We start from the raw sequence: 20,889 nt of genomic DNA, 5'->3' as shown, positions 1-20,889 counted from the left end.
AAAAAGAAACAAATAATATAATGGAGAAAAAAGAAGGGACTGTAACAAAGTAAGCAGAATGAGGAATTGGTAATGAGGCAGTATATACAAACAGGACAGCGCAAGTTTTGTAAGAAATGAAAAAAAGAATAAGGGGGGAAATGTCATTTTTACTCTCTCTGAAAGAAGTGACAAGCTTGGAGCTCTCTCATTCAAAAAAGGGGGACAGGGCTAATGACAAATGCTAAAAGTCTAGTTTAGAATCACGTATGGTACATTAAAATTGAAAAACTGTGCTGGGGAAGGTACCAGGGCATCTCTTCCACAGTTACTAATAAAAGTTGACAACTGAAAGATGTACTTACATGACTGAGTCCCACCTCCCATATTTGGCCAGACCATGTTAGAGATTTGCCTGTGGTATAAGTGCTCGTAGGTTAAAACAACTTACCAATATAACCATGCCAACAAGTCTTTTAAAATGTAAACTAGATCTTAACATAATTATAAGATTTTCTAAGATTACATAGAAAGGACATTATCAAGAGTTGGAAACAATGCAGTACACAGTAGCTGTACTGACTGAAATATATGCAACATTTTCAGTTAAAAATATATTTAATGAAAAATACACAAGAAAAAGGCAAATAAAGATTTTAAAATCTTTAAAATACAAATCTTTATAAAGATTTTAATTTTTTTTAGTTTTTTAATCTTTTTCAATCTTTTATAAAGATTTTAAAATCTTTATTTGCCTTTTTCTTTGATGTGCCTTTCTTGGCGGTATCTTTTTCTTCAGAGAAGAGTTGGAAAAAACCCAAGATTCAACAAAATTGAAGTCTGCTTGTTACCTGAGTTTTCTCCATTAAACAGTTGCAAATTAGAAGTTGCATGAAGATTTCACCACTGTCCGATTGTAGGTCTTGCACTGGCAGAAAGAGGCAAGAATTGCAGAAAAGGCGAAAATTTTAATTTCAAGCTTAAACTACATTTTTTCCACAAGACCTACATGGGTGCAGTAAATTCAGAAGCAGTTCAGCACTGTGATCTTCAAAGAGCAAAAAAAGGCTTAGGTTTTAGAAACCTTCCTTCAGCACAGGTGAAGCACAGGACCACGAGGCAGTCGGAGGCATGTGCATAGAGGGGCCGCTTCTGCTCCCGGTTTGCTCTTTGCTTGTGCAAACCCCTTTCTGTGCAGCAGCAAGTGCAGGTTATCTGCTGCTCCTCTTGAACCTGGGTGTGTGTGGGGGGGCATTTCTGTATTAGCTTCAACTTGGCTTGTTGTGGAGCAGCAACAAGAGCTTTTTGTGTCTGCAACTTACGCTGAATAAACATACGCTGTTTGAAAACGTATGTTAGGTTTTATTCAAATAAAGGAAGCTGTTTTGCCAGTAGTTTTCAAGCAACACATTACCTAAGAGGAGAGAGAAATTTAAAAAACTCACTGATTTACCATGTTAAAAAAAGATGGCACATTTATTGCTACATAAATGTTATATACATAGTGTTTTCTGTTACATTGACAGAAATTTTTTTGAACTTCTTGCTGCTGGTTGGAAAGGTTTATCAGCAATACCTTGAAATTTGACACAGGGTACAAATCTGCAATAAACCAACAATGGAAACTGGAGAACAAGATGAGAAGCAATTCATCTCGGACAATTAGCTCTTACAATACTCCATAGGTACTACACGGTATGCTAGAACCCTACTATGGTCTTACAATGCTATTGTAAATTTCTGATATTAATGAACAGGTTATGGTAAATAACCCTACATTTTTACTACCTAATATAGTAAAATAAAGTAAGAAACTTTTTACTGAAAACTTTTTCGATTTCAAAAATCTAGAAAGAGTAATATTTAGAATTCAAGAAATTTTCTTACAAGATTATTGTATAAAAGACTAGCTACAGTGAAAAATAAGCCAAATGTTTTTTTCTTTCTATTTTATGAAGGAAAGCTTCTGGGCATACTGCAAAGTCTAATATAGCCAAAAAGACAACAAGCTTAGAAGGAAAAAGGCCAGGCAGTGGCACGTGATCACTTTCACACGTCATAAGCAACAAATTTGTTTAGCTGATAAACACTGAAATGAAGAACAAGGCCACAGATATAATCAGATGTTATTTGATGGTATATGCAAATTAAAGTAATAGAAATGAGTCTGCTAATTTCACAAACTGGTTTGTTAGGAACCATCCAAAACATGAGCTTAAATTCATTAGTTTATTTTAAGAATCCATCTTTTGTTCTTTCAAATTAAATGACTTCATAAAAATTATTGTTTTGTTCCTTTTTTTGTGTGTGCGAACCAATTGCCAGTGAAAGATGCAATATATAAACAATAGCTCCGACAACCTTGGCTTAGCAAATTTCCTCCCATGGTCATTGCAGTGGAAGACAGTTTCCATGGAAGTTCAAAGGGATTTTAACCATTTCAACACATTTGTGACAAAGGAATACTTATGGACACTGTTCTGGTGGAGAAACATTTAATGGTTGAATGCTAATATGGCTTGGGAGGGGGTCGTTTGTTTGCATTTGATTCACACTGACTTTTTTTCTCCACTGACAAGCCATACAAAATGACAAGATAATTAATGTATACAGTAAGGAAAGATTGGTGACCATTGCTCTTATATTCCACTATGTATGTAGTCCACCTTACTGGTGGTTATGTCATCACACTACCTGCCCCGGTGAATTTAGGATTTTACTATTCACCAAAATTACAGCCTGAAAAAAATCTCCTTTGTATTTTAATGCATTTTGTGCTTACGTACAGCTAACACTTTACATGTACTATATGTAGTACTTACTGCTTGGAAAACAAAGCAACTCTAACAAAGTAGATTCTCCCCACCCAATTTACACTTCACATTACAAGCTTTACTATGAAGCCTAGAAGCCTAAAAAGGTTTTGTTTATAATTAGAAAAAAAAAAAGTTTGAGGAAAGTCTGAGGGAAAATAAAAATCACTTTTTAAATCCAAGTAATGTTATGGTCATAGTATTGCTCCTGCCTGCAGCCTTCACTATGCCTCCTACTGGCTTGAAGCATGGAGCTCAGTATGGAAGGGTAACTATGACCATAACTGTTCAGATTACCAGAGACCAAAAATAACATAAAAAAAAGCTATACCAAGGAATAGTTTCCTATTGCATGGAAAACACTAGTCATATGGCAAAAGGAGAGGAAAGGACAACAAAAGACTTTTCCCTTCCTTTTTTAAGACACTAATAGGTATGCTGGGAATGCTACGGGTCGACGGTTGTCACTGCTTTGTTCTCTGAATGTGAACAGCTTTAGTAAACGCTGGCATCCAGCTGAAATTCTATCAGCTTTTAACATGTTAACTTTTCCCTTTATATGTAGACCTTTACAGTTCCATAACAATAAATAAAATTTGTAGTTACAATGCATTTGTCAATTCAGTTTAGGCACAAGGCAACTTCCACAATGAGTGGAGAGATCACAACAGTCTCTGATTGTGCAGAAGCGACACACTGCTTGCAACAGAATGATATGTTCAGAGTATTTCATGGGCTGAAATTCTGTCTGAAGATCGTGTATCTTCAGTCCTGATGCAGGTGTTGACCAGTAGCTTTGATCATAAGATTGCATTTGGGTTTCTTGCTTCAAGTGTTTTCTCCTGTCAGGTTTGTGTCTTCATATAATGTTAGTTGTCTGTGTCCTTGTGAAGAAAGGTCACCTTCTGTGTATCCTACCAATAATTCTGGAATTCTAGCATGAAATTTGGGATAAAAGAGTGGTATTAGGAAAAGAATCAGCAGGAAACATAATATCAGCACTATTAAACAAATTTAAATGTAGTTTATGGCATTTTCAGTCAGTTAAGTGCAAAAGAAAGTGGCATTGAGAGACTGAAATCCGTTTTCCCAGAGCATATCCTGCACAGGTGACAATACTGTAGAAAACTATCGGATCTCTCTGATCTCTTGATGGGGAAGATAAGACAGCTCCATCTCCACCTTTCTTGAAATTTCAAATACTAACAATCTATCTGCTATGAACTGAATTTAAATCAACAAACCCGTTCCATCTACACCACCAGGAAGTTACTAGAATCTTCATATGCTAAAATACTAGGGATGATTATTACAAAAACAGGAATACATTATTTTCACTATTCTAACGTAAAGGCTATTAAGAATAACCTATCCTGTAATTCCTTAGAGTTCACCAACTTAGCTCCATTTACAAAAAACCGCGACTGCTATATATCAGTTCTCTCTAACAAGGATGCAAGAAGTTAACGAGTCAACCAATAAAAGCTTGTTAATGGTCTGCTCTTCCGAGAGCTGCTGGGGTTGAACTCTCACTCTCAGGAAAATTATATTTAGACTCTCTTGGAGATGGGATGAATAAGAATCTACAAAACTCAGAGACTTAAAAAACAGTAACTTGATTYGTCTTTGACACTTTGCATTGCTACCTAATAAGACTCTACCATCTTTGCATGTTAACATTGTCCTTTAGTCACCTAACAAAATTATTGATATTTCCTATTTTCTTCTTGAAAGTGCCTTGTAAAAACAGCGATATAATCAACTTCTGTAAGTAGTTAATTAATGTAACAAGATTCATTTCAAACACAATACAGAAATCTGCTATAAATCAAGAATTATCTGACAAACTAGAAGTAGCTTATTGCACTGGTATGAAATAAAACAAATTAAAGGAATTTGAGGCATATTTGTTTTCCTTAAAAACATTCAGCCAAGAAAAAAAAAAGAAGCTGACTGTAAGGAATGGGAGGAAAAAATACAAATACTGACTCCAATAGGGCTCAGTTTAAATGCCACTGTTGTTTTGAAAAGAACACCAGGCAGTAATAAACTTCCATGGGATACATTCTGGCAAGATGCCTGCCTTTACCTGAAGTTAAAATAGAAGCAAAAACAATCTATATACACTACTACAATAAACCCTCCCAAAACACCATAAAATTTCATGAAGGTAATAGATCAAAATAAAGGCATCGAACCTGATATAAACATCTCTCTTTTGATAAAAAGTGGCAAAAATTGTACTGTTATAAAGACATAGAATATCCAGGATTTTTTTTGTCAAAAACAAATTTTCCACTTACAAAAAAAAATCCTGTAAGGCCTCTCCATCTTCATGCTTTAAATGAACTCTCTTATATGTGACTATCTGGGGTACTTAGAAATACCAGTTTGTCTTGCAAAGCTGAAAGCATTGCTTTTTAAATATCTTAGCTATCTTCACTAAAACAGATTGTGCATTAAGATAGTTAGCAATCCCATTGGACAAATGGTATGAGTTAAAATCATCATTTGTTATCCGGCCTTAAGTGAGATAGCAACCCTCTTTGTCTGAGATGAGAAGTCGCTCTAACTGTTTGAATCAGCACCGGGAAACAATACATGGATTTTTAAATGAACTAATGTGATATTTAGACCACTTAAAGATGTATAATTCATCTCCATTATTCTTGGCTTATCTAGCAGAGCCATTAGCTATTCTTCTGATGCCATGCCAAGAAGGCCACCTGAGCCAAGAGATGCAGCCATCAGCAACAATGCATGCAAATGAAGAGAATTAAAATAAAGCAAAAACCTATGAAAATTTAGTTAAAAAATAAACACAAATCTGCATGCTTTTGCTCAGAGGTATAAAAGTATTTAGTGGCAGTAAGAAATTTTTGCTAGTGGCAGCTCAGTTACCAAGAATAAACACATTATCTTCAACAACTTTCAAGTTTTGGAGAATAAAAAGCAGCAATCAGCTCGACTGCTGCCAGAGCCATACCCCTCCGGACAAGAGCTGTACCTGGCTGGTGTTCACATATGACCCATAGGGTTGGTAGTTTCACTCAGGCCAGGGTGGCTTCCTGGGTGTGGTGTTGGCGGCTCTGCCGATACGGCAGAAACTTTTTCTTCTTCCCTTCTCTTAAGGCAGGCTGCTTTAGGGTTTAGGTTTCGTTCTGTAATAGAAAAATAATTCTTAATGTCCTATATGAATACCAAGGGGAACATTGATACATTAATCACTGTAGTAAAAATAGCTTATGCAGCTTCCATTTCCGAAGTGCTTACGGCCACGTGTTAAAAAAAGCAGGTGTCTAAAGCAGCAAACAAGCACTACTGAAAATCCTACCAAGCATCTTCTGAACAGGTATTAAAAAAAAACAAAAACAAACAAACAAAAAACTTAGTAGCTACCTACATAAATCTTCAGGAACCTTAAAAAAAAAAAAAAAAAAGTGCTTCGCCTTGTCACAAAGTTGCTAAACTGCAAACTCAGAAAAATCTTCTGTGAGTTGCAATGTAGTAAAAGAGAGATTGTTGTGTTTTGCTGCCATGTTAAAGCCAGACCAATCCTAGCGGCATCACAGTACTTTTAATAATGTCACTGCTTCTTTCTTCACCTCGAGTATTAGCCCGCTGTAAGAAGCCAGAAGTTAGAATTTCTTGATTCTGAGTTTCTGATTTCTTGATTCTCTTTATATCCCAAAGTCTGTGCCCATCTCACTCAAAAATCAAGAGAATATGATGATATTCATCCAGAGCTAAAGAAATTTTTACCACGTATCCTTTCATATTATAAAGTCAACGATTGCCAGCTGTGGACTAGCAATCAAAATACTTTCCATCAGTATGATTCCACCTCCCCAATTAGCTTCATAGACGTAGATTTGGATCTATTTATCAAATAATGGCAGCTTCTAAAAGTCAACTGTTTGTTCTTCAAAATGGCTTTTCATGAATTCAGAAATAAAAGACTTAAATCTCAGTGGCCAGAAAGAGACATGCAAAAGATATGTAATATATTCTGTCAATTAAAACAAGCGATTTTGATCTCAGTGCATGCTGAATTCAAACATTTTGAGGTATTTTCTAGCTGTCAGTAAATTCTATTTTTGCAAGTTAAGATTGCAGATACAATTTTAGCTGTAAAAAGCCTGCCAACACTGTGAGCAGACAGTATAAGCTCAGCCCAAGAACTTTTAGTCCTTCTCTTCCATTATTTAGATGCACCTTCAGTACTTGCAGTTTGCTGACCCTTGTGCATTTTACAGGGTGTTTCTCTAGCTAATCTGACATAGGCAATTTTGCACAGACTTAATTCTGCTTTCACCCAAATCATTAACAACAGCCTCCTACTGGAATTCCCAAGGATGATCACTCCCAGAGAGTCTACTGGATAAAAACCGCTAACTTTTCTTAATTACAGTTTTCTTTGTTTAAATGTGGCTGGCCTTGAAGTTTTAAAGAAGATTTAATTACGTGGAAACTTTGAAAGGAAGCTGATTTCAGTTATTTAGCAAATGGAGACGAAAGTGCTAGCCTACAGTTAAAGTTTCGAATCTAAGATGTTTTATTTTGGATAGCAGCAATCAGAGAATGAGAGGATGCATTACCAGCAGAGAGAGGAAATTGCTTATGCCATTGTATAATGCGTTGGTGAAAACTAATCTGGAACAGCACAGAAAACTCTGGCCACTTTGTTTCAGAAAACTTAGGCGAGAGCAGAGCAGGTGCAAACAAAGACTGGTAGGATAAAGCGGGAAGGCAGAGCCTCCCTCACAAGAGGCAAGGCGTCTGCCTGCGACCGACTCCAAACGCACCGAGAGTAGAAGCTGCGGTGTAAACAGGAGGAAGGGATAACTCTTGATTTAACCTGTCTGCAAAATAGGTCTAAATTAACTGCAAGTACATATAGAAGAAGCTTTCTAACAGAGACACAAGGTTCTGAAGCCACCTCTGACCAAGGCTAAAAACAATCTCCTTAATTTTAACATGCAGCTTTAGGTGGATTCTACACCCTGTGGGAGCAGGGATACGGACACGATGTTTTTAATCACTGAAAAATAAAAAGTCTGATTAATGTTCTTCTGATTTCTTCATAATATTCACCTGATCTTTAGAGTAATACAAGCATTTTCAGACCAAAAAAATTCCCAAGATCCAGGTCTCAGAGAGGCTAGAAGAGGGCTTTACCATGACATTAGCTGGTATCTCATCTGCAGAGTAACTACTGTTTCTCCACAACACCTTGAAAGAATTCAGACTGAGACAGTGAATTTCACTCTAGTAAAAGCCAGGTCAATAAAATATAAATTTAAAATGGAATTCAAGGTCAACAATAGCTTCACCAGCACACAAGGATGGAACAGTTAAAGAACTGTATTTTCAACATGATTTCTAGAAGAAGTATCTTAAGAGAAAATCACGCAAAAAATTCCTCTTCTGTAGCTATCAATAGAGCCTATGATTTCTTTTCTGGAAAATTTAAAGGATTCAGGAAATGAAAATACATGCAAACCACCCCCCCCATTCAATTTAAGTACCAGCAGGCTTCCTTCCTCCTCCCTAGTATATGTTTAATGCAAAAACTGAAGTAAACAGTTAAGTTTACTGCATTTTAATATTCAAATTATGTAGGGTTAATCTTAAATTAGATCTCTTCTTTTTGCTAAAGTTTCTGTACTACTAAATAAGCACTTCTTACAATTTAAAGCAAGATATGTCAAGGTTTTAATTAACCAATTTACTTTGAAAACACAGGCAAAGGTGGCTAACTGCATAGGAGGAAAAAAAGGATCATAGGAAGTATAAAGCTAACCCCACCCCCCCTTTTTCGTAAAGTAATCCTCTGCTTTTCCTGAAGAACGTCAACATGTTGCAGAAATCAAATATTTTAGTAGCTATGAGGCACACTAAAAAAGAGGCTGAAACTGCTCCATGAAGCAAGCCGCCCCGCAGCTGCCACAGCACAGCCACGGGCCCCTCACCTCTCACTTGTTGCTCTAGACTGAGGATGACTGCCACAGCCTGGTGAAGAATAAGCAGTTTTGTCTGTGGTTTTTCACTCTTCAAATGAAGTTGACACATACGACCAAGTTCTTTAAATGCCTCATTAATATCTCGTACGCGCAAACGTTCTCTAGCATTATTTGCCATTCTCCTCTCCTTTTCTCTTTCTATTTTCTGCTCTGGGTTTAAATCCTCATCTTCATTAGTACTGCTGCAAGAAAGTATAAATAAAAATACATTGAAATATCACTAGCATTCAAAACAAGTGTCCCTGTTGGATCAAAACTCTCATTTGATGAATTTAAGTTGCTTCCCATTTAATCTATTTCATATTAAAATATATTTACGTAACACAATCACATTTGGCTATATTCTCACCAAAAAAAAGTTAGGTATCTATTAATATTTAAGGACTCGAGATAATTCTTGCTATTCCTGGATTTTCCTGAAAATAAATATTCAATGGTTTCTTCCTGGAGAATATCCACAGAATATTGTCTACAGATGGTTCCTCAGGAACAACAGCGGGAATGCGCTGCCCCTTGCTGAAGCAAAAGAAGCTGTACTCAGACTACTGCTGCACTTGTTTACTGATGGCTGTTCCAGTAGTTACTCAGCCATCTTTTCAGGTGAGGAATAAATGCATTTTTAACTAACAGATATTGGAAACCAGCAAAAACTCATTTCATACAAAAAGACATTCGAATAATTTCCATTTAATACATTTACAAAAAAGTTTTAGTTTTACTGAAGATTTGCCTGGTCAGTTTTAGAAATATTTCGTTCTTTTAATACCCAACAAAGCTAACAGTTGCACTTAGAATTCTTGGATCACTTCACTTAAAATTATGATATTAATTTGGATAGTTTTTTTTTTTTTGACATAGGACTATAACTGTGCTAAAAAAGACTCTGTTCTAGTAAAATTAATACATGAAAATGCTGTTAGATACAAATGATAGTATAGGCTCTGTATTTTGTCTATGGTCACAAAATTCTGATTGTTCGTGGGTTATCATCATCTCAAATTTCAAAGCTTGTTTCAGGCATATCCAGAAGCATTTATTCAGTATTCTGTCCAGGTTATTTGTCTACAGTTTGGGAGAAGAAAAAATGTTTAAAACGACATTTACATATCATATTCATCCCAGTACCTGGGATATCAGGCTGCTGCTCTCCATCAGTAGTGGCTGCCCTTCCAGAAGTGCAGCCCTGGCACGGGTACCAGGGATTACAGACCTCTAACACTCACATCCTCTGCACGGGGCAGGACCCTCTGAATCTTTTACACTATTTATCTGAATGGGCAGGTATTAGGCATGGCACTAACATAAGTGCACGTACAATTTTCAGGCAATTTTACAGAAAAACCCTCAATCTTGTATTCAAATAGGTAGATATACTGTAGACTATTTATCTTCAAATTTCAGCTGCATATTAATATATGCACTAAGGTCACAAACAAGCTTTGAAATACATTTATCAAAGTTAAGGACAACAACATGCAACTTATACAGAACATTAACTAAGGACAAGTTCTCTGTCTCATGTTAGTACCACACCTTGTTCTGCCTCTAGATGAAACCTTGATATCCTTCTGGGAGGACTCATCATCTGATTTCATGTCATCCGATGAGGGGGGTTCATGTATATTTTCATCCTTCTCCTTGTGTTCAGACTTGATTTCTGTTGGACCTATCGCCACAGACTGGCTCTGCAAGCCACCTGACAAGGCTGCAAGGAAGCAGAGAGCTGTATGAGTATCATGGGAGCGATGCTTTACCCCGTACACATGTGAGAGAATCTCAAGCAAGGAATGTGTCAGCAAGAGGCCGGGGCAGCAGCCTGGGAAGCAAACACAAGGAGCTTTAGCAACAAAACAGAAGTTCTGACAAAACTGCTGTACTTGGACATATGCCATGGGGTTGTAAAGGGTTCATAATTCATAGAGCAGATTGGTCAGCAACTAACAGCTGAATTTGAAAAAGACACTGTAAAAGACAAAAATGTATTTAGCGAGGTAGGAAAATTTGCATCTCTTATCTGAGCTGCAAATCTAAGGGCACTATCTACACTAAGACAGAGGCCTGTGCCTCTGCCAAATTTGCAAAACACACATCCCTAAATGATGCAAGCATGCCAATGAATAACCTGGCTTCTCTTTTCTATAACTTGCTTTTTCAGGCTAAAAAAAGAGAGAATCATAAACTGGTGTGGAAAGGCCTCTTTTTATTGGTTAGACTGAGATCTGGGGTCAATCAACTCTGCAACCCTTCTGGCTACAGTATTGCAAGTGGCATTATGGCTACTCAAACTGGAAAAACATGGCTATAATGCAAAAACTTCTGCTGAAACTATATTGGCAGAAGTCTGAAAAAGGGATGCTCTCAGAATTCTTGCAGGAATCCCTAACAGTGGCAGTTTACAGGATTTAAAATTTAAAAAGTTAATTTTCATTTCTCAGCATTATACACATCACTATTCCCTGTCCATGTTGATCCAAGTTTATCAAGATCAACACCCTCAATGGCTACAGGTTATTACAGACCTTGTTTATTCAGCATTTAATATTGCAGGAAAGTTACCTCTGTAGCTTTCTTGTGTTTTATGATTTAGTTCTGTGCTCTGACCAGAAACTGTACTGGGAAGAACTGAATGGTTGCTGTTGAGGCTGACACTTTCTTCCCGATGAGTCCCGACCTGAAGCAAAATAAAGCAAACATTTCTACTAAATTTCTATTAAGAGATGTGATTCAAGGAAACCATCCAAAACCAGAAGTTTAAAAGACAAAGTATTTGCTGGATTAGAGACCTGAGTTAAACTCTAGCTCAGTAAAGGAAAGATGTAGCTGAAAGATACTGTTACGTTAAATCACTAGATTACACCATACTGGATTAAGTTGTGATTCAAGCAGTGACCAACACCTGTTTGTAATAATGTAGCTGCCTAGCAAATTTTTTCAATATTATACCATAGAATACTGCAGAATTTTCTTCTTGATTTATACCTGAGAAGCATGAGTTTTGATTAACCTCAGACAGCCTTAAGCTAGTATACCTATGAACTCTAGGACTCGCAACTTTTTGATCCTTAAAATAAAATCCTGAGGAATGATTTTCCTGCAAGAGATGTGTGTGTATGTGTGTCTATATATATACATATAGGGGTGTGTGTATATACACACACAGAGATATAAATATATATATATACACACACACACAAAACACACATATACATAGCATTTTCCTCTCACTTCTTGTTTGCTGAAACAGGATTAAGAGATCTATTTTCACAATATCATTTTTCTATTCATTTCAATAATTCTCTCTTCCTCCTCCTTTCTCAGCTAAATACATTTATATTAGTTCCATTACAGAATCTTATCATAATAATCAAAATAATCCAGGCATTTAACTATTCTTACCATCCCCTCTGTATTTTCTAATCTGCTCTTTCATAATACAACATGACTAAGAAGCAAGCATTGAAATGAAGAGTCTTACAAAAAAATCTAATTTTGCATGAACTTGAATGAATGCTACTTATGTAAGAGTGATAAGTGCACACATATAGCTCGAAGAGACAAATTTGTTAAAGAACTGCTGCTCAATACAAAACACTTATCAATTCAAGCATCAAGTGAAAAAAGAACATTCTTTTGTTTGAAAAGGGAAAAGGTAAAGACATTGCCCTGAGTTTAAATAATTGGAACGTCGCTCATTAATGCCTCTGATTCCTAAAGACACAAGTGTCCTTTAAATATTTATAATATAACATAATGCAATTAAACAGTTAAAAAAAGAACAAAGATGAAGGATTCTACTATTATTTGTATAGTTACAAAAATTGGCTACAGATGAAGCTTTTTATTGGAACAGTAGCAAACATGTCAACTAGAAGATTAAGCCTTTAATTAAATAGGTTTATTGCCTGGAGTTACACATGAGAACCACTGTTTTTCAATAAATCCTTCAATCCTAGTAAACTGCTGAGCTTTGAATCCCTCTTGAGTAATTAACGCAGCTTTTACCTTTCATGTCTTAGTATGGGTTTTACCCAGAGAGAGATAAATACCCTTATGCAAGTTTATCCTTTGTTTAATATACACTCGTTCCTGTAAGCTAAAGCACAGGAACAAGAAAGGAACGGGGAAAAAAACCCAAACCCATGAGTAATCCCCAGTCACTCTGGGCTGCTCTATTGTGCTGTAGAGAATCAACTCACATGTACTGCCTTGTATTGCTATTTAAAGTATATTTTATCTTCCTTTGTGGGCTTTGTTTCTGAGAAGCCCTGCTCGGGGTACGGCGACTCGGCTCCCGCGAGCGGCGGCGCGGGGCGCTCGGCCCGCCGGACGGGCGGCTCTTCCCCGCAGGTTGGGCGTTTTATGTCCCCCTTCTGCTCGTGCTTAGTCCTAACACATGAGGGGGCTTTCACACAAGCTACAAACTGTTCATCTCTTCAGGGGCAGGGTAATTCCAGAATCTACATCTTAAAAAAGGCAAAAATTCCTTAAAGCAGTGTACAAACAAAACAGCTACCAGAATCCTGGCAAATACAGAATCTAGGGCTAACCCGAAAGTGACAGTACAAATCAATTCTGATAGGGGCAGAAAATAGATTAGAAAAAAAAATTGAATTCAAGTCCACATTCCAGTTCTTTGAAACAGGCTTACAAGTTCAAAGCACACAATTTAGTTTAACAACAGTCATAAAAAAAACTTAAGACCTAAAATGTTATGAAACTGACCACAACATGAATTTGGATTCATGATTTGACTCTTATCTATGAGATACATTAAAAAAAAAAAAAAAGAAAGAAAAAGAAGAAGAAAAAAAATCCAGCCAGCCAAGCAAAAGAACTCCAAACCAAAAGACTTGCTGCAAGTTAACGCAGCTCATGTGAAGGCCAAGAGCTTTACGTAGAAGCATACAAACACAACTTAGCAGCAACTGCTTAAAGGTACTGAACTACATGTTTGATATGTTAAACACCCATCAAGTCTAGAAAATTTAGTTTTTCTTTCCTTCTGTTCCCACTTGACGGAAAAGGAGACTCCAGACCTGCTTCACAGAGCACAGCCTTGCCTGCTCTAAGGGCTTCTGACGGCACGTCACACCACCGCCGCAGACACCACGTCTTTTATAAAGACGCGCACCCTTGGGAGAAGCAGGCTCGCGACACCTTTTATTACAGTTGCGTATAAGCAGTTCTTAATGGAACGGTTTCCTCCGAGGAGCCCTCGAAAGGCTTTCGGAAGGCAGGCCGCGGGGGGGGGCGCCGCTGCCGCTGCCCCCTGTCTCTCCGCGTTTGCGTCAGTACGTTCTTTGCCGCATTGTTGCTATAAACATCCCCGTTATAAAGACACTTGTAAAAACCTGCATCGGGGCCCAGGAGCGCGCGGGCTCGCTTCAGCGCAGCGCTGCCTGCCCGCGGTCGGGCGCTTCCCAGCCCCCCGCGCTGCGCTGCACCGCACCAGGCGGGCGGCCGGCGCGTGCGATCTGCACTGTGCCAGCAGCGCTCGCTCCGCTCCGTAACCCGTTTCCCTGCGCTTCCCGGGGACGCGGCGGGCGCGTTAACCCTTGCGGGCGCAGGTGCCGCATTAGCACAGGGCTGCCGGCCGGCCGGGGGCTCCCGCCGCCCCTCGCCGCCACAGGAACAGCCGCCCCTTGCGCGCGGCCTCGGGCGCCTCCGCGGGCCCCTGGCCGGCCCGGCCTCTCCCCGCTCGGAAACGGAGACGCCTCGTCGCTCGCTCTGCTCAGGGACCGCGGAGCGCGGACCCTGTGCAGCTGCCTGCCGGCCCTGCCTGGACTCGCGCCTCCGCCGGGCGGCCTGCGCGGCCCCACGCTGTCCTCTCGACAGGGCTAAGGAAAGAACAGGCCCGCTACAATTTTAGTATGCCATTGCTACTGACTTGCAGGATTTAATCTTATAAGCAAACAAACTTCGAGTTAATTTATTCTTTCATGAGCCAATTTAGCCTCATTTACATGACTGCTTTTAGGTAAACCTCAAATACTCTTCGAGCACACAAAATGGAAGAAAAACTGAAAAGCTGGGTTCATATGACATAGAAGAAAAACCTAAAATTCCAGTTGCAAAACCAAAACACTTTAGAAAAATCTGAGAAGCAATCAGCACAGAAACTGCATTTGTTAAAACTGTATTTAAATCACTTCCACATCGTTGTTGTGTGTGTGGAGGGGAGGTGGGGGTCCCCACACAAAGACAATCTAATACATATTTATGATTCACAGAGAACCAAAAAAGTTATATCTTAGTCAGTAAAATCATACAGGACTACTGTTTTTCTCAAACTATGCCAGACTACAGGTGGATGAAATTTACTGGGTGAGCTGTACTTGTTTTTATGCATTTCAGGAAAGACTTGCATAAGGGACACTCCCTTGCACACACAGGGACAAAGATTCGTGTAATCAAACTAAAAAAAAAGCACAAAGCTCATTTCAGCTGATTTAAGTGATAAGATTTGGTATCTGAAAGCAGAAACACAGCTAAGAGTATTGTGGGCAATTAAGTAAACTCTAGACAAAACACTGCAACTGCGGCTGCACCGCTGCGAGCGGGACCGCAAGCCTCCCCCCGCTTCGCCCACGCCGGGCGGCTTGCTGCGACCGAGCCCTTGGTTCACACTCGAGGCTGAGCACCGGGGAGAACTGCCTCTCTTCACACCGCCTCTAGGACTCAGCCGAGCGCATCCGAACGCGCGCACGCTTCGCAGGCCCTCTAGCTGGCCAGTCCGGCCACGGCCTGCTAATCAAGACCTAGCTAAGACAAGCGGCCAGGGCTTTCCAACGGGGAGCTCGCGCTCGAGGCAGCTGCTGACGTTGCTCGTGGGAGCGGGCGCCGCGCCGAGAAATGCCCCCCGGCGGGCTCCGCGCAGGGGCCGGGGCCGGAGCGCAAACCTTCCCGCCGGGACGTCGCCCCGCAGCCGGCACGGGAGCACCGGGCAGCAGGGTACCAGCTCGCTTGGATTCCTCTTGTACCTGGAAAAAACCTGCAACCGGAGGATCGCGTTTCACCCTTAACTGAGTTTCCAGGCCTTTATTTATTTATTTATTTTTAATCAAGTCATGCTGTTCTTTTTCCGTTGCATTACAATGACAAATAAAAAGCAGCCTGAATAAGAACAAAAAGAGTATTACTTCTTAACTTTTCAATAATACGCAAAATAAAATAAGAATCAACTTCAAAGGCCACTTAGCAAATATTTGATGAGTTCGAGCGAGTCTAATGGAGAGCCTAGCTGAAAAGGAAGCAAGACCATTCAGAGCGAACAGGAAATGAAGTCAACTAGAGTTTTAAAATAAATCTGGCTCAAAAATTAAGCAAATGTTAAAATAAAACCATGTCTGGTTACACTAATTACATAAAAAGGAGTTAAATTACTCATTTCCTAGCTCCTTCTGCCAAGATCATCTTCTTCTAGGGAAATTTAATTTATTTTTTTTTTATTTTTGCTAAAGAACAAAAATGTCTTGTATAAAGATCCTTTACTCCCAGACAAGGAAGTTTCATTTATTGCTGAATCCCAACAAACATTTCTTGACCCCCAAGCTCCTACAACACCCCAAATAGAAGCTAATATAGGGAAACAGCCTTATCAATGCTGACTTTTCTCATCATGCTAGCCAATACCCATCACTTCCTTAGGGGAGGTCCTCTAAAACAAAGAGGTATTTAATTTCTGAACAAAGTGTAGCTCTTGCAAATTCAGGCTGTCTGTTGAATTCTCCGCCATTCTACATTTACAACTTCAAGAAAAGCAAATAGTAAAAGAAATGTTTCAAAGGAGCTGATAACTGAACGCTGCGTCCAAGCGCTACACCTCGGGCTGCCGGGGCCCTACGGAAACACCGTGGGCCCTCGGAGTGCGTGGCCCCCGAGCCCCGGTGCGCTGCCGCCTCCCTCCCAAGGCTTCCCAATGCTCCCATGCTCCCAACGCCACGCGACGCCACGGGGCTGCCGCCACAGCAGGGAGGGCCATGGCAGGACACCTGCTGTTGGAGCCAGTTCTTCCCATGTAACGAAATTAAGGTTAATCCAAGAAACTCTTTAGCTCACTCAATTTTCAAGCCAAAAGTGATCTGAAAGTTTGTTTCGTGCAGCCAGGATGAAATATAAAAGCAAATTTTTTTTTGTTTTCCTAATCTACGTTTATTCCTAAGAGATAGCAAGCATCCCTCAATTGGAACTGCAGATCCATCATTATATGATAAATCAAGTCTATATTACACTTAAATTACACAACTACATTAAACTACAGCAGACCTAGGAACCTTTTTTCATTTTGGAGTGCCATTTTCCACTCTCACCTATTTTAATCAAAACTGAGTTGATAAGACATTTATTGTAGTTTAGTCTAGAACAGAAACACAGAGCATTTACGTATATTTTTACATTATCTACATTTGACTGTATCTGACTTAGCAGCAATATCAGAAGGTTCCACAAGGCAGACAGAGAACAATTTTGACATTGCAATTTCAGTCACTCACTTCATCCTACATCCTTACGATCCAAAAAAAAAAAAAAAAAGGAGTATTCTTTTGTAAGACTAAATTTCAGTCTACCTTGAAACACTGCAAAACCTTCCCCTTAACAGCATTCTTTAAATATTAAATAGGAAGCAGCATTAAAATAAATAAATAAATAAAATCTAATTTTAAGGTATTTATACATCACTTCCTTCATTACTAAAAGCCACTGTGAACTTATATAGAAGCCTAAAGCCGGATATGCCATTGGAAACTCCCCCCCTCCAAGCCCCCAAAACACACACACAGCTCTAAGAAACTCCCCGGTTCTTTTTGATGTTTACTACAGCGGTTCTGAAATTAATATAAAGGGATGTGTGACGTGAGAATGGGAGAGCCTGGAACTAATTCTGTTTTATAGAATACAAACCCTTCAGCAATTGGGGTACCTAATTATTTTGATGATAGGTGAAATTTTGCCTTGATCACACAGTACCCAGCTGTGAATCTGTTTTATAACAGAAAATTTCACAGCATGTAACTGGTCTTTAAAATGATGCTGTAAACATGCAAACACATGGCACCGCTAAAATGAGCATGTTTTAAAAAAGCTCTTTAAGCATTTTTGAGAAGGGAGGAATGAAAAGGGAGAATAAGGGAAGTGAGAAACACTACAAATAGAATTCATTTACTATATAATGCTTTTAACATATTCCTGGTCTATGAAGGGCTTAAATCCATTTTTTTCAGAACAGTTCACATTTTTAAAGAAACTAAGAGAGATGGATTGAATTATTTCACTCTTCTTGGGGATTAATGTAAAAGTTGTTTCCTCTTCATTGTTACTTACACTACAGCTGTGCTCAAACTCCTTTTCATTTGGAAAAAAAAGTTTAAATTTTGAGCCTGCACACACTATGGTTCCACATTCCAACAGCTTCCTCCCAGTCCTCTGCCAGCATCTGCTATTGAAGCCTAGTTCCAATTTACAATAAACAGCTTTTCCAGACCAGAACACTTGAAATTCAGTCCTTCTTGACTGCTTTTCCCATTCAATCTCCCTATTCACCATTTCAAGGAGAAAACTGTTCTGCCAATTATTACACATCTGGAAAAAATGCATGTATAAGCTGAAATGCTCTCAGCACAAAGTTTCAGCTTTCTGCATATGGTCACAGCAGGATTTTATGGGCCACTGACCAGGCCAAAGTCTAAGTTTTCCCATCTTTCTCCTCCTCCTCGTTTCTGCCCACCCCCCTCCCCAGTCCCTCTAATTGGAAACCCATAGCAGGTGCAAGCTGTCTGCCATCTTCTCCTCCACAGCAATCTCTAGTAGTTTCACCTTAATAAATATTAATCATACGGTCAGGTTTTAACTTACTAGGCTCTATTACGAGTTAAAGTTAGCAGCTGTAATTACTGCGCATGTATACGTTTAAGAATATCATTACCATTGACGCTTGTCTGTTGGTCGTTACAAGGCTAGACGCTCCATAATTTGAGTTCAGGCTGCCAATTGGCCCGTTATGGGATGGTCCCAATAAGCTATGTATGTCTCCATGGCCGCCCGATAGGCTCGTCGAAGGCCCCACAGCATGATTTCGTAGCACGTGAATGGCATCGTCCAGCCTGTCCAAGCGATCCTCCATTCGTGACTGCTGTTGGGATTTAAGAGGAACGCTAACAGTCATTACCGAATAAATCTGCAGACTCATTATACTGTAACAGTTTCTACTACCTCAGAGACATTAAAGCCAGAAGATGAAACGCAGTATCAAAAGACTTTGAAAGCACCTACCAGCACTACAAACAAACAGGAAAAAGAAAAGATATCTGGAGATTTTGCTCAAGATAGCACTCATTCCACAAATAGGTGGCAGCTTTTAAAGTAAAGCTTATTATAAGGTTAATGTTACTTAGCTTCTATTACATGGCATGAACAAGAAAAAAAGGAAGTACTACAAAAATAAACTATCTAATATAGGACGAGAAAGAACGATCATAAAATCAGCCTCACCACGTTGGTAACAATTAAGAGAGGCAGTGGCTTTTTGAGAACCTGTATTACAAAAAGACTGGACAAAACTTTAAGTTACCATTTTCTAAATATTGATCTATAAACAGATATTTCAGAAATAAAAAACAAGTTCTATATGTTAACATAAAATAAGTCTCTATGCCTTAGATTCATTTTTATTTAAAAAAGACCAAAAAGACCCAAAGCAAAACTGATTCTGACATCGCAGCTCTCTAGAAACTGAACTAGCAGAACGTTGGTCAAAAGATGGGTCATACGCTACGCTAAAGTTTTTAATGGGGAATCCAAAGGAAGCATTAATTGAAACACAAAAAGGCACCATCTAAAGAGAAATAGTACCTCACAGACATCCTTTAAGAAGGACATTGCATCTTGCAAATGCTCGTGAAGTTGCTGTTCAACTCGATTTTTCTGGCAAAGTCAAGACAGAACAGGAAGCAAAGCACAGGTTAAGATTAATCCAAAAAAGAGGTGAGGAAACAGCTGATGTGCATGTCAGCAATAAACTGTTAGTCAAGTTAATGCAACAGAGATCTGATTATATTAAGATAAGAAAAGGCTAATATTTAACACTGCAGTTATGTTAGAATCTTAAGATGTACATATCAACCATACTTAATTGCAAAAATTGTGAAGAAAAGAAAACTGATTTAGCTTAAACTTATTCCTGTTAGTCAGAAAAAAAAAGAAATTATGTGTGTGGAAACTAGAAATATTAACAGGTAATCACAACCTTTCTCAATGTTCCCTTAAAATTTTCCACCTTCCATCCTGATGCTGTACCAGAAATTTATGAAAGTAAGTAACTTAAACCCTCTGCAGAATCTTCAAATCCAGAAAACTTCCAATAATAGATTATTTCATGTGTATTTTTCTCTAAAACATTTTTTATTTATAAATGAATAACCCCCAATAATAAACATAATTACAAATAAAATATATTAATGCTTTAATGATAATGTAATGACAACAGGCCCAAGATATTACCATGTCAGGGAGAGAGGGGGAAGGACAAGTGAATGCAAAGGCATGAAGTCTTTATCTTTTCTCCAGACTGAACTTTAGATAAGAATTAGCTATGGATTTGTGAAAAGGTACCAAAATCTCATAACAGTGCTTTAGCACCAGCTGTCCTTAGCATAGAAGCCTGATGCCCAGGGAACAGATGGTGAAAGACACACCCTGCACGTCTTATATTGTTCAACTGAACAGGCCATTTGTTAGCAAAGAATTCATTTGTAATGCTATCCTACTGTTTCCTTTAATGATATGCAGGATTTATACAAAAACAAGCCTTCAACTCTTAAGTAAAAGTAGTATGTTGCTTTCAACATTTCTTACCAAGGAGTGTAGAGAGTTTTCATAGTTTGGAGATGAGGGGGCTTGTCCTCCACTCCGAGACCACTGACTGGCACCTGTCAAAATTGTCTAGGTTAACTCACAGATCTACGCAGCATAAGCGGGAAGCAGAGATGCGATTATTTTTTTTTAACATAATTAACACCAACATATTCTGCACAAAGGTAAGATAACATATGGGTTTGCAAAGAAGGACAAATTCCTTC

The 20,889-nt window shown here is 38.8% G+C and overlaps 1 protein-coding gene across 11 annotated transcripts in view; it reads right to left on the bottom strand.

Moving 5' to 3' along the window:
- Positions 1 to 1,427: 1,427 nt before the first annotated feature.
- TCF12 (transcription factor 12) overlaps positions 1,428 to 20,889 on the bottom strand; it is a 183,158-nt gene continuing 163,696 nt past the window's right edge. For 5 of the 11 annotated variants that reach the window (XM_026060890.1, XM_026060893.1, XM_026060899.1 and 2 more), the window contains 8 exons: positions 20,666 to 20,739; positions 19,664 to 19,735; positions 18,738 to 18,944; positions 11,372 to 11,486; positions 10,349 to 10,520; positions 8,765 to 8,997; positions 5,800 to 5,953; positions 1,428 to 3,726 (listed from right to left, as the gene is read on the bottom strand). In XM_026060890.1, coding sequence (XP_025916675.1) covers positions 5,811 to 5,953; positions 8,765 to 8,997; positions 10,349 to 10,520; positions 11,372 to 11,486; positions 18,738 to 18,944; positions 19,664 to 19,735; positions 20,666 to 20,739 — 1,016 coding nt within the window. In that variant the 3' untranslated portion in view covers positions 1,428 to 3,726; positions 5,800 to 5,810. The remainder of the gene's footprint in view (positions 3,727 to 5,799; positions 5,954 to 8,764; positions 8,998 to 10,348; positions 10,521 to 11,371; positions 11,487 to 18,737; positions 18,945 to 19,663; positions 19,736 to 20,665; positions 20,740 to 20,889) is intronic. The other 6 variants (XM_026060894.1, XM_026060897.1, XM_026060901.1 and 3 more) reach the window with 3 other exon arrangements.

This window comes from Apteryx rowi, unplaced genomic scaffold (genome assembly GCF_003343035.1).
Source record: "Apteryx rowi isolate R43461 unplaced genomic scaffold, aptRow1 scaffold_172, whole genome shotgun sequence".
In the NCBI taxonomy this organism is placed as follows: domain Eukaryota; kingdom Metazoa; phylum Chordata; class Aves; order Apterygiformes; family Apterygidae; genus Apteryx; species Apteryx rowi.
This window is presented reverse-complemented; position numbering and strand designations above follow the sequence as displayed.